The 13924-nt window shown below is 36.2% G+C and overlaps 1 protein-coding gene across 9 annotated transcripts in view; it reads right to left on the bottom strand.

The window, feature by feature from the left end:
• The window catches only part of TUT4 (terminal uridylyl transferase 4), a 130015-nt gene that overhangs the window by 94804 nt on the left and 21287 nt on the right, over positions 1-13924 (bottom strand). For 8 of the 9 annotated variants that reach the window (XM_043461317.1, XM_043461311.1, XM_043461320.1 and 5 more), the window contains exon 2: positions 5284-6159. In XM_043461317.1, the coding sequence (XP_043317252.1) occupies positions 5284-6070 (787 nt within the window). In that variant the 5' untranslated portion in view covers positions 6071-6159. Of the gene's footprint in view, positions 1-5283; positions 6160-7860; positions 7990-13924 lie in introns of those variants that run through there. The other variant, XM_043461313.1, reaches the window with a different exon arrangement.

The following is a 13924-nucleotide window of genomic DNA, read 5'->3' as shown; positions in this document are numbered from 1 at the left end:
TTTAAATCCCAAAGGTGACTCACTGAAATGAAGTTACTTCAGTGACTTTATCACTATAAAGTAGGAGCTAAAAGAACATATATACTCCAGACCACAAATCCACAAATCTATGAGGGTCCTTCTTCTTTGCTTTCACTGAACTCTATAGATATTTCAACCATATCAGTATTTTTTCTTTGTTTCTCCTAGCTAGATTGCAATCTCTTTAAAGCACAGACTATGTGCTTTCAATCCATGCATTTCCAGCGCCTGTCAATATACACTTGGAATATAGCAAGTTCCAACATGCAATAATGCAAGCTCCACCAGTGTGATTTTTTAAAATACAAACTGAATCATGTAACTCTCATGCTTAAAATACCTAATGGGCTCTCATAAAGTTCAGAATAAAGTTTTAAATTCTCTAACACACAACACACAGTATTTGTCCTCTTGCAGGCAGTCAACAGTTTAAATACAATAATTCCAAGTTGTGCAAACGCTATAAAGGAAAAAAGACAAGTAACTGAGAAGGAGATAAACTTTCAGGGAAGGCTTCTCTGAGATTTTAAGCCAAGACCTCAAAAACAGAGTTGGGGTTCCCCTGATGGTCCAGTGGTTAAGACTTCACCTTCCAATGCAGGGGATATGGGTGCAATCCCTGGTTGGGGAAGTAAGATCCCACATGCCTCATGGCCAAAAAGCCAAAACATAAAACAGAAGCAATACTGTAACAAATTCAATAAAGACTTAAAGTGGAAAATAAAAATTTTTAATTTTTTAAAAAAGAGCTAAGTAGTCTATATCTCCAACCTTATATCCTGCCCTAACACTTTTCACTTCATTCATAACAAATGTGTTACAATGGATCACTGCGGCTCCAAGGATCAATGCCTTTACATGTTCTGTTTCCTCTAGTATCAAGGCCCATCACACTTCAACTAGTACTGTTTACCTTTCCTGCAAAATTCAGTTTAAGCATCACCTGTTTCAGAAGATAGTCTGATATTTATATTCTCCGAGCACTCTCTATTATCTCACATTTTCACAGTAATGTAATTTGTATTCATTTATCTACATGTTACATTAGATAATGAATTCCTTGATGCTAATGACCAGGTTTTATTCACTTTCGTACCTTCAGATTTTAATACAATGCCTATACCAGAGATGACAATAAGTGTGTTAAATAAATTGACTTGGACAAATCTAATATTACTTCTAAAAGTAAATGCTCATAGATAATCAATAAACCTCTCCTCGCTGCCCTCAAAAGCCACTCTACATGCCATCTACAAGAACTCTGAAAGTCGGTTCTTTCTTTCGATAGCACTAATTTTCTGAACAAAAACAGTGTACCTCTGGAGGTGATGTGTCTCCTAGCACAAGGGCCCAACTGGAATATTACTTAGCAATGAAAAAGAACGATATACCAATACCTACTACAACATGGGTGAATCTTAAAATACACTAAGTGAAAGAAGCCAAACACAAAAGGCCACATGCTTCATGATCTCGTTCATATAAAAGAGGCAACCTACAGAGACAGAAACTAAATCAGTGGTTGGCAGTACCTGGGAGGACAGGATAATGAGTAGTGACTGCTAATGGGTATGGAATTTCTTTTAGAGGTGGTGAAAATATTCAAGATTTAGACAGTGGGCCTCTGGAGTGCTGCGATTCATGGGGTCGCAAAGAGTCGGATACGCCTGAGCGACTGAACTGAACTGAACTGAATGTCTACACAATTTTATAAATACACTAAAAAACACTAAAGTGTATATTTTTAAATGGCAAATGTTATGGTGTATGAATTGTATCTCAAAACATAAAAAGGTAAATGGGAGAAACTTTAAATATGACAGATGATAACAAGAACTTTGGAGAAAAAACGGTACAAGGAATAAGGAATGCCACAAGTAGAGGTAAGGGTTATAAATTTTAGATAAGCAACCCAGCAAAAGGCTCAATGAGAAGGTGAAGGAGGTAAGACAGCTAGCCATGTGGCCATCTGGAAGAAGAGTGTTCCAGGCAAAGAAAAAGCAAATACAAAACACATCAGGTGACCACTTGCCTTCACATTTGAGGAACTGCAAGGAAATCATGCTGTTGGAACAGAGAAAAAGGATAAGAAGTAGATAAATGAGAGCAGAGAAGCAGGGGGGAGGGTCGAAAATCACAAGGTCACAGCAAGGACACTAGCTTTTACTCTGATATATTGAAAACCACTGAAACATTCTGAATAGCAGTAACACAATCTGAATAATTTTAACAGGATCATTCTGGCTGCTATGTTGAAAACATAAGGAAGGGTGGTATAAGTGAAAAGTAAAAAGATGAGTTACTAAGAAGTTCTGCTGTCCAAAAGCATGATCCTGACCACCAGCAGCAAAAGTTTCATTCAGGGGCTTGTTAGAAATCCAGCATCATCAGACTCTTAACTTTCTAAATAAAACAATCCCAGAGAATGGAGCCCAAGAACCTGAATTTTAATACACTTCCCAGGGGATTCCTACACACATTAAAGTTTGAGAGAAGCTCAGATCTAGAATACACTCCCTTCAAATATTTACCAGGCGCACTCTCTCACCTCTTAACTTCAAATATTTGCTCTAATGTCACCTTCTCAGTGACAATTTAAATGTGAAACATCACCACCAGACACAGCAGCATCATTCTTTCATTCTTTACAACCTTTCCTGTTTTATTTATAATATTTATCACCATCTAACTTATTACATACTTCTGTTACTTACTATGTTTGTCATCTATTTCCTCCCACTAGAATATTAACTCCATAAGTGTAGTATTACCTGTTTTGTTCACTGTTATACTCTCAGCGACTAGATCAGTAACTGGCACATAGCAGATATCACTCAAAATATTTTTTTAATTTATGAATGGCAAAAGGAGAAATTGTGGGAGCCAAAATTGGACCTAATGAAAATTAATTCACTAATCAGGTAGGCCTGAGATTAATCAAAAGTCTATAAACTATGTTAAGTCCAAACAGACAATGACCTAGACAAAGAGATTTTATTCTATTTAATTTACAAAGGGGAAATCTATGTAAAAAGTTAATTTACAAAATAGAAAAAAAAAGTGCTACATAATTCTGTATCAACAGGACTTCAACGCCAATATTATACATATTGAAGAGAATTCTTTAAAATAAGCCCTTATTTATGAAATGATTACTATAACTCATTCTCATTACTTTGTTAAAACAAGTTTCTCAAAAGGACCTCTACTCAGTCTACTATCTTCCTGAAGCTAGTTTAACTCGTTCTCCACGTTAACAAATAACAAAACTGCACTTCATTGGAGAAATAATAATAACAAAGGATATTCACTGCAATCGTGCCTACTACTGTGTCAGGGACTACATGAAACATTCTATGAATTATTTCACTTAACCTTTGTAACAAAGGCAGCAACATCTCCACTTTTTAAAAAAAATGAGGAAACTGAAGATATGTTGTAAAGGATGGGCAGCTTATCCAAGATCACAAAGCTCTTAAGTGAGGAAGATAAGATTCAAAACCTATGAAATTTTACTCCAGAGCTCACTAGCTTAACTACCTCACTCTGTCACTTTGTCACCTTTAAAAAAAAAATCTTTAAATCATAGCTTTAACTAATTAAAGTGATCAGACCCTTGTAAGTGATCTCATACACCAGTATTTCCCAACTTTAGTCACATACTATCATGTTTAGATTTGCCATATCCAAAAACTTTCAGTACTATTATTTATTTGATATTGTCTTTGACTTACTTTTGAGGGTCTTGTCCTAAGCCATATCTATGAAAGTATTAATATTGTTTCTTACATACAGGTACCTCTACTAAATTAAAAAAAAAAAAAGATCTGTCAATAAACCATTATCTATGTACACTAGAAACAAAAAGAAGCTATTTCTGAACGTTTATTAGCATTTCTCAACGAGTGGTAAATAATGACTTAAAAATAGCTTTTTCTATTTATACATCAAGAAAAGGTTTTATTCTTTTAGCCACAGAAACATCAGGAAAAAAGACTGCCAGGGAAAATGCATTAATTTCAACAAAATTAAGATTACTCAAGAGACATGGACAATATTTATAAGAAATTAATTAAAGCAAATATCAAGATCCTATTAGAAAATTAATTTTACACTGATAGTTCTCAAGTAAACTGCAACAGTGTCATAACACGTCTCTGCTTCCAGTTTTGTTCCTGTCAAAGAATTTGCTGCACTGTATCCCAAAAAATATACACACACACATATATATGTGATCACAGTGGCTTTAGTGGCTTCTCAAAACACTCATAAAGTCCTATCATATCCTAAAGGCCCCTTACTCTCTAATTCTTGTGTGCCTTTTTCAGCTCCATCTTTTGCCACATTCCTCCTCAAGTCCTTGTTTCAGTCATAATGAACCTCGGTCACACTTGAAGTCTCACCTTTGCATCACACCTTTTCTCAACCCAAAGTCTAAATGTTGTTGATGTTTAGTTACTAAGTTGTATCCGACTCTTTTGCCACCCCATGAACTGTAACAGTCTCCCAGGCTCCTCTGTCTGTGGAATTTCCCAGGCAAGAATTCTGGAGTGGGTTATCATTTTCTTCTCCAGGGGATCTTTCCAACCCAGGGAATGAACCTGTGTCTCCTGCATTGGCAGGCAGATTCTTTACCACTGAGCCACCAGGGAAGCCCCAAAAGTATAAATACCTCAATTAAATCATGTACTTTCTCAATTCTAAGTTTTTGGCACTGAACTAAATTACCAACTTACTTATCTGTAACACCTTCACCTAACTAGAAGCTTCCTTGAGACCTGGGGCTGTATTCTTTTGGTTTTCCATTGTAAATACCTGAACAACATATAATAGGAACTCAATACATGCATACATGTTTGGTGAATGAATGGGCATTGTATTACCAGGACCATTTAAAAAGAGTATATGTAAAAATAAATAAATAAATAAATAAAAAGAATTTATGTGCCTGTGTGTGTACCAACCACAGAAGCCACTAAATTCGTATTTTCACAAGCTTTGTCCTATCATAATAAATGTTTTTCCATCTAAAGAATGTCTTTTTCATAGTTAAAATTGTTAAAATCAAACTAGGAAAAAATTTAAAGAACACATATAGTTGAGTAAACTCCGGGAGTTGGTGATGGACAGGAAGGCCTGGTGTGCTGCGATTCATGGAGTCGCAAAGAGTCAGACACGACTGAGCGACTGAACTGAACTGAACTGAATATTAAAATATCTCTCCAAAAATGTGAGTTGCGGGATAATCTAAGTTTTACTTACTCAAATCATCTGATATGTCTTCAGTTCCTGAAGCACTATCATCAGAATCACCAGTATTATCTGTACACGTTTGCTGCTTCTGAGATCGTTGTGAGTTTTCCATAGCAGATTTTTCTTCTTCTGCAACACCAGTATTCACTTTATCCAGAGAAGTAAAGGAACTTGGAATTTTTTTTCCAATGTGCTGTAATTCTGTCTGTCTCATGTTTTCTTTCAACAGTAAACTGGGTACCTTCTCAGCTTCTGCTGGCAGGCTGTGTACCTTTTCTGATTTCGTCTGAGAACCAGGTAATTTTTCTGCTTTCCTCTGTGAATTAAGTGTCTTTTCTGCTACTATTGCCTGTGAACTGGGTGTCTTTTCTGTTTTCACTGGTGAATTAGGTGACTTTGATGGTTTTTCTGTTTTTGCCTGTAAACTGGGTGCTCTTTCTACTTTTGCCTGAGAAACAGGTAACTTTTCTGCTTTCGCTGGTGAATTAGGTGATTTTTTCACTTTGCAGTGACTTTGATCTCGAAGGACTAATCCCAAATCTTTACCTGGAACACTGGCAGCATTTACTTTACATGATTTAACTTCTGTTTTTTCTATACAAATATCATTTTGCTTATTTTTTTTACTACTATTTCTATTTGGAGAGTTGGTCCCAATTTCTTTTATGGATTTATCATTTTTAGCTTTCAAAGTCTGATTAGTTATAACTTTAACTGCTTTGCTTTCTTCAGAAAGAGCCCAAGCATTCTTCTTTGGTTCATGATTTTCATTTTCAGAGGTCTTAGACTCTTCCATTATTTGAAAACCTGCTTCCTTCTATGATATTGTAATGTGGCAGATCTCCAGTAGTTTGAATTACTTCAAATCCAGTTTAGGCAAGCAAACTATTGGGTTAAGAAAAAAAACAAACAAAATCTGTTATTTAAAATGCAAAAACCATTTTTTAAAAATTGATTAGACATAAAAAAAGCTTTTACAATTTACTTTCAAAACTGAATAGTAAAAAATAAAAAATTTTCAACTCTGAAAACAATATGAGAAAGAGTTAATGACCACTTAGTAAATAACAGCAAAATGCCCATAAAGGAGGTTCTAATGTAATTCTGGCAAATGACATCAAAACATGGGAACTTTAGAAGTAAAATGCTGTTGTACACTAAGCATTTCAACTAAAAGGGAAATAAAACCTGCAACTGATGTACCACAATTAACCTAAAAGAAAATGGAGCAAAAATAACACAACAAATTGGCAAAGACTGATTCTGGGAAAGACTTACAGCAAAAGAAGGGAACGGCAGAGGATGAAATGGTTAGATAGCATCATTAATTCAATAGACATGAATCTGAGCAAACTCTGGGAGATAGTGAAGGACAGGGAAGCCTGGGATGCTGCAGTCCAGGGGGCTGCAAAGTCAGACATGACTTAGCGACTGAACACACACACAGGTGGTAAGATCTTTCCCACATGACTTTCCTACTAAACACTACCTGTTTATGTCATTAATCTACTTCTAACTTGGCCCTTTAAACATGGGGAATCAACGTCAACAGACTTTTTCCATCTCCAAAGAAAAAAGGAGTTTAATAAAATCTTCTGAGGTAAGAAAATTTTAAGAAACCAATGGGAACTCAGAGTTTAAAAATGATAGTAATATTCTGTATGATGATATAATGGTGGATATATGTCATTATGCATTTATCAAAAGCCACAGAATGGATATCTTTAAGACTGAACTCTAAGGTAAACTATGACTTTGGATGATAATGATGCGTCAGTGTAGGTTCATCAATTATAACAAATGTACCACTCTGGTGCAGGGATGTTGATAGTGGGGGAAACTATTCCTATGCAGGGGAAGGGAGTTACATGGGCACTATGGTTGGATGGCATCACCAACCCAACGGACATGAGTCTGAGCAAGTTCCAGAAGATAGTGGAGAACAGGAAGCCTGGTGTGCTGCAGTCCATGGGGTCACAAAGAGTCGGACATGACTGAGCAACTGAACAACAATATACTTTCTGCCCAACTCTACAGTGAAACTAAAACTGCTCTAAAAGAATAATAATGTTTACAAAAAGATAGTAATAATGAACAAAAAGTCAGAACCAATTTTTTTCTAAAATATTAAAAGAACTATTACACTTTTACCACAAACTATAAACAAATAAAAATACTGCATTTTATAGCCCCTCTATACGAGAAATAGCTTGTATACTATGTATTAGGGAAATCAGGATTTTTTTTTTTTACTTTTCAGTTTGTCCTATATGCCTTAAATTGATACTTAAATTTACGCCTCTAAACAAAGATTAAAAACATGAATAAAAATTAGTCACCAAAAGCAAACTGCATGTAGCACTTTTGATTTTACTTGGTTAATTTATTAAATAACAAAATTGGGCAGTCAAACACCTCTAATCATAAAACTCTACATCGTTTTAAAACAAAAACACTACCTAATCATATATCTATACATCGTTTTAAAACAAAAATTGTGTGATCAGAACACAATTCATTTACTCTAAACTATCTATGTTTATGTCAAAGCGTACTTCCAAAAAAAAAGAAAGATATTAAACTTACCCAGTTGTGTCTTCACTGAAACATCTTACTCAACTTGGTGTGCATGCATGCTCAGTCGTGTCCGACTCGACCCCACAGACTGTAGCCTACCAGGCTCCCCTGTCCATGGGATTTTCCTGGCAAGAATATTGGAGTAGGTTGCCATTTTCTTCTCCAGGCGATCTTCCCCACCTAGGGATCAAACCTTAGTCTCCAGTCTCCCGCACTGGCAGGCAGATTCTTTACCAATGAGCCACCTGGGATTACTAATTCTACAAACCTACTTGGACCTAGCTTTCACAATTCCTGTTGTAGTACAGTCCTCTACATTCTCTGCCTTCATCTCTGTTCAGATTAATATCATCTTTTATTTTAGAAACCTACTAGGCAGATAAGCAACAAGGACATATTGTATAGCACAGGAAATTACAGCCGTTATCTTGTGATAACTTTCAATGGAGTATAATCTCTAAAAACACTGAATCACTATGCTGCACACCTAAAACTAATATTGTAAATAAAATATATTTTAATTTTAAAAATTTTACTAGGCTTTTCTTTTTAAATTATTTTTTTTTCTTTTTCCCTCCTGTGTCCTCACATGGTTGTCCCTCTGTCTCTAAATTATTCTGTAAGATAATATTTAAAGGAATTAATTAAAACTTGAGCCAAAGCCATATTAGATTTTCACCATTAGTTTCTTTTTTGACTAACATTATTTCCCAGTAAAAAGCTGGAAATAAAGTACTTTTGCCTATAAAAGAATGTTTTTGCGCCTGGATTTTTTATATTTAAATTTAATACATTTTTCTTTTATTATTCTTGATAAAGCTTTTTTTACATACCTGTCAAAACAGTTGTCAAATATATATAATTTCTTGTAGAAACTGCTTCAGGTTCCTTATTTTAAAAATAAAAATGGGCTCTATTCTAAATTAATAGCTTAGCCTTATCCAGTAACCAAATTATTTTAAATTTTCTTTTCCTATTCTATGATAACAACTCTAATAATTTTGTAGATGTCACCTTACTGACAAAAGCCTAAACAATAAAGACCTGATATAGCAAAGGTGATCTACAATTCTGTTTATAAAACTTTTTAGACACACTATTCCTCTACTCAAAAAGAAAAAAAGAACAGAAAAACCTCTATAAATCAAGTTTGTATGTATAAATAAAAGCTACAAAGATTTTTTTAAAAATCAATCTACTGAATATAGATAAATGCAACCAAGGAGTTAAAAGACTCAAAAACTGCCAGGTTTCACTTTAAGTGAGCAATCTGTTTCACACAACTGAAGCAATATTTACATTTTTAATAGGAATAATGTGTTATTAAAAAACATACCTTAGTTATCTTCTGATCTTCCCCACTTTTTCTTATATGAGTGGCAAATGTCCTCTTGCTTCCAAAAAAAGCTGAGGTAATTTGACAGAAAAATAGCTCTTTTTAACTTTTTCTTTTAAGCTATCAACAATATGGGTTTCCCAGTTGGCACTAGTGGTAAAGAACCCACCTGCCAATTCAGGAGACTCAAGTTTGATCCCTGGGTTGGGGATATCCCCTAGAGAAGGAAATGGCAACCCACTCCAGTATTCTTGTCTGGAGAATCCCATGGACAGAGGAGCCTGGAGGACTACAGTCCAAAGAGTTGAACACAACTGAAGCAACTTAGCATGCATGCATCAAGAGTACAAAATTCTCCCCAAAAAGCTACAGTCCCTAGAAATGAAGTTCTGAGAACATAGTGCTTTGAAAATAAGATTCACTGCTTCCCAGTGCACATTCAGCAAAACTGGTTGAAACAAATAAAAATGTCAGACTTTCCAGTTCCTGGTTATATTTTTATAATGCAGTAATGAGTATTAAATGAGATTTTAACCTTAAAAAACCAATTATTAACAAGAAAATACAGAGAATTTTTAACAAATTTAAGTGTCTGATACAGAAAACAATAGCATTCGGAATGTATTCCATGCAATTTTTAGTAAATCATTAAACATCAGTCCATTTCCTACTTCTAGTTCTAATCATGTCTTCTACCTTCCTTGAATCCTTACCATCAACGACTACCACAATGCTACGTACTTAATAAACATTCAAAATCACTAACAATTAAAAGAATATCTACTCCAGACTGATGTCTTTACATCATTCTTTTCCTGCTGCAAACTAAAGTCTTCAGGAGAAACTGGAATTCTTTCAAGAGAAGTTTTTGATGCCTTTCTGTAATTATCCATCATTCAATTGCAGGTTGACCACAAGTTCTGGGGCCTGAAACTTAAAAAGTGTTGTTTAGATACATTAACTGAGAAAGCTTACCTGAAATAACTGTTGCATAACTAATGGAAAATCTGTATCACAGAAAGAATTACGTTACTGCCCAAGTAACACTTCATGGGATAGACAAGGGAAACTATTTTAAGGCCTGATTACAGAAAGTTATCCAAAGCTCCTACTACTTTGGAAAGAAAAATTATATGAGTCAATTTCAGCTAAGACCTCCAACCCCTGGTTCAGACAGTAAAGAATCTGCCTACAATGCAGGAGACTCAGGTTAGATTCCTGGGTGGGGAAGATCCCCTGGAGAAGGGAATGGCAACCCACTCCAGCATCTTGCCTGGAGAATCCCATGGATAGAAGAGTCTGGCAGGCTACAGTCCATGGAGTTGCAAAGAGTGGAACATGACTGAGTGTCTAACACTTTCATTTTTCCAACCCCTGAGGCCCACTAGTTACTTACTGAGTGACATTAAACAAGAGACACTGACCCTCTCTAAGTCATTTCTAAACTATAAAATAAACCAGTCTATTCCAACTAAGATATTATAATTCAATGCAAATCCTAAAACACAGTGATGCTAATGTTATATTGGTTCTGATAATCTTACAATTACCTAAAATCACCAGGGACCTCTCAGTTCCCATTAAAGATACAGCATTTGTACAGACATTAACCAAACTTATTATGGTGATCATTTCCCAGTATACTTGAATACGGAATCACTATATTGTACATTTGTGCTAAGTCACTTTAGTTGCATCCAATTCTGCGACCTAGGGACTGTATGGACTGTAGTCCTCCAGGCTTCTCTGTCCATCACCATATCTTGGAGCTTGCTCAAACTCATGTCTATCCAGTCAGTAATGCCATCCAACACCTCATCCTCTGTCTCCTTCTCCTCCTGCCTTCAATCTTTCCCAACATCAGGGTCTTTTCCAATGAGTCAGTTTTTCCCATTAGGTGGCCAAAGTACTGGAGCTTCAGCTTTGGTATCAGTCCTTCCAATGAATATTCAGGACTGTTTTCCTTTAGGATGGACTGGTTTGATTTCCTTGCAGTCCAAGGGACTCTTAAGTCTTCTCCAACACCACAGTTCAAAAGCATCAATTCTTTGCCACTCAACTGTCTTTATGGTCCAACTCTCACATCCATAACATGACTACTGGAAAAGCCACAGCTTTGACTAGATGGACTGTTGTTGGCAAAATAATGTCTCTGCTTTTTAATATGCTGTTTGTCATAGCTTTTCTTCCAAGGGAAAGGAAAGTGAAACTTGATCAGTCGTGTCTGACCCCATGGACTGTACAGTCCTTGGAATTCTCCAGGCCAGAATACTGGAGTGGGTAGCCTTTCCCTTCTCCAGGGGATCTTCCCAACCCAGGGATCAAACCCAGGTCTCCCAGATTGCATGCAGATTCTTTACCAGCTGAGCCACAAGGGAAGCCCAAGAATACTGGAGTGGGTAGCCTATCCCTTCTCCAGCAGATCTTCCCAACCTAGGAATCAAACTGGGGTCTTTTGCATTGCAGGCAGATTCTTTACCAACTGAGCTATCAGGAAAGCCCTCTTCCAAGGAGCAAGCGTCCTTTAATTTCATGACTGCAGTCACCATCCACAGTGATTTTGGAGCCCAAGAAAACAAAGCTCAATGGTAAACAATCCACTTGCCAGGCAGGAGACATCGGTTCAATCCCTGGTCTTGGAAGATCCCATATGCTGCAGAGCAACTAAGCCCATGTGCCACAACTACTGACGCTGTGCTCTAGAGCCCAAGAATTGCAACTACTGAAGCCCATGTACCCTAGAGCCTGTGCTCTGCAACAAGAGAAGCCACTGCAATGAGAAGCCCACACACCACAACTAGAGAATAGCCTCAAGCATTGCCTCAACTAGAGAAAAAGTCCACACAATGAAGACCCAACAAAGCCAAAAATAAATAAGTAAATAATTACTTTAAATGTAAATGAATTAGCCTCTTCAATTAAAGGCGAAGATTGGAAAACTAAATTAAAAAACATATGAGCCATCTATCATCTATCTATAAGAGATTCACTTTAGAGACAGAAGCAGAGGTTGAAAGCAGAGTCTGGAAAAAGATATTCCATGAAAACAGTAATCAATATAGAGCTGAACTGGCTATATAATTGTCAGGAAAAAATATATTTTAAGTCAAAACAGCTAACAACAGACAAAGAAGGGCATTATACACTGATGAAAAGATTAATCCAGCAAAAGCATGAAATAATTATAAACATATATGAACCTAGTAACAGAGTCCCCAAAATAGGAAGCAAAAATTAACAAAATTGAAAAGAGAAATAAGCAGTTCTATGACAATGGCTGGATCCCTATTAAACTACCCACGCCATTTTTCACAGAACTAGAACAAATAATCCTAAAATTTATATGTAACCAAAAAAGACCCAGAATTGCCAAAGCAATCCTGAAGAAAAAGAACAAAGCGGGAAGCATAACCACCCTAGACTTCAGATAATACTACAAAGCGACAGTAATCAAAACAGCATGGTATTGGCACCAAAAAAAGACATGGATCAATGGAATAGAACACAGAGCCCAAAAATAAACCCACACACCTAATGTCAATTAATTGTCAACGAAGGAACCAAGAATATACTATGGGATAAAAGACAGTGATGTTAGAGGATTTCCTTGGTGGTCTATCAACTAAGACTCTGTGCTCCCAATGCAGCAGGCCCAGGTTCAATTCCTAGTAGGGGAACTGGATCCCACATGCCATAACTAAGACTTTGCTTGCTGCAACTAAAGATCCCAAGTGCCACAAGAATAAATAAATAAAAATGAATAAATTTTTTTAAGTGGTGTTGGGAAAGTTGGACAGCCACATATAAATAAATAGTTAGAACACAACCTCTCACCATACACAGAAATAAACTCAAAATGACTTAAAGGCTTAAACATTTTAGACATTAACACCATAAAAATCCCAGAAGAAAACATGAGTAAAATATTCTCTGACATAAATCATATCAGTATTTCTTTAGATCAGTCTCCTAATGCAACAGAAATAAAAATGAAAATAAACAAATGGGACCTAATCAAACTTACAAGCCTTGGCATACCAAAGGAAACCATAAATGAAACAAAAAGACAACCTACAGAATTGGAAAAAATATTTGCAAATGATGAGACCAACAAGGGCTTAATTTCCAAATTATACAAATAGTTCATAGAACAACAAAACAAACAACCCAATCGAAAAATGAACAGAAGATCTAAAATAGACATTTCTCCAAACAAGACATACAGATAGCCAAAAAGCACATGAAAAGATGCTCAACATCACTAATTATCAGAGAAATGTTAATCAAAACTATAATGAGGTACCACCTCACACCAGTCAGAATGGCCATCATCAAAAAGTCTACAAATAACAAATGCTGGAGAGGATGAAGACAAAAGGGAACCCTCCAACACTGTTGATGGGAATACAAGCTGGTGCAGCCACTATGGAAAATAGTATGGAAGTTTCTCAGAAAACCAAAAATAGAGCTACTATTTGTTGTTGTTGTTCAGTCACTAAGTTGTGTCCAACCAAATCGACTGCAGCACACCAGGCTCCTCTGTCCTCCACCATCTCCCAAAGTTTGTTCAAATTCATGTCCATCGAATCAGTGATGCTATCTAGCCTTCTCATCCTCTGCTGCCCCCTTCTCCTTTTCTCTTCAATCTTTCACAGCATCAGAGTCTTTTCCAATGAGCCAGCTCTTCCCATCAGGTGGCCAAAGTATTGGTACTTCAGCATCAGTCTGTCCAGTGAG

Source organism: Cervus canadensis, chromosome 2, assembly GCF_019320065.1.
Source record: "Cervus canadensis isolate Bull #8, Minnesota chromosome 2, ASM1932006v1, whole genome shotgun sequence".
Taxonomy (NCBI): domain Eukaryota; kingdom Metazoa; phylum Chordata; class Mammalia; order Artiodactyla; family Cervidae; genus Cervus; species Cervus canadensis.
The sequence above is the reverse complement of the archived record's forward strand: the minus strand, read 5'-3'. Positions and strand labels throughout refer to the sequence as shown.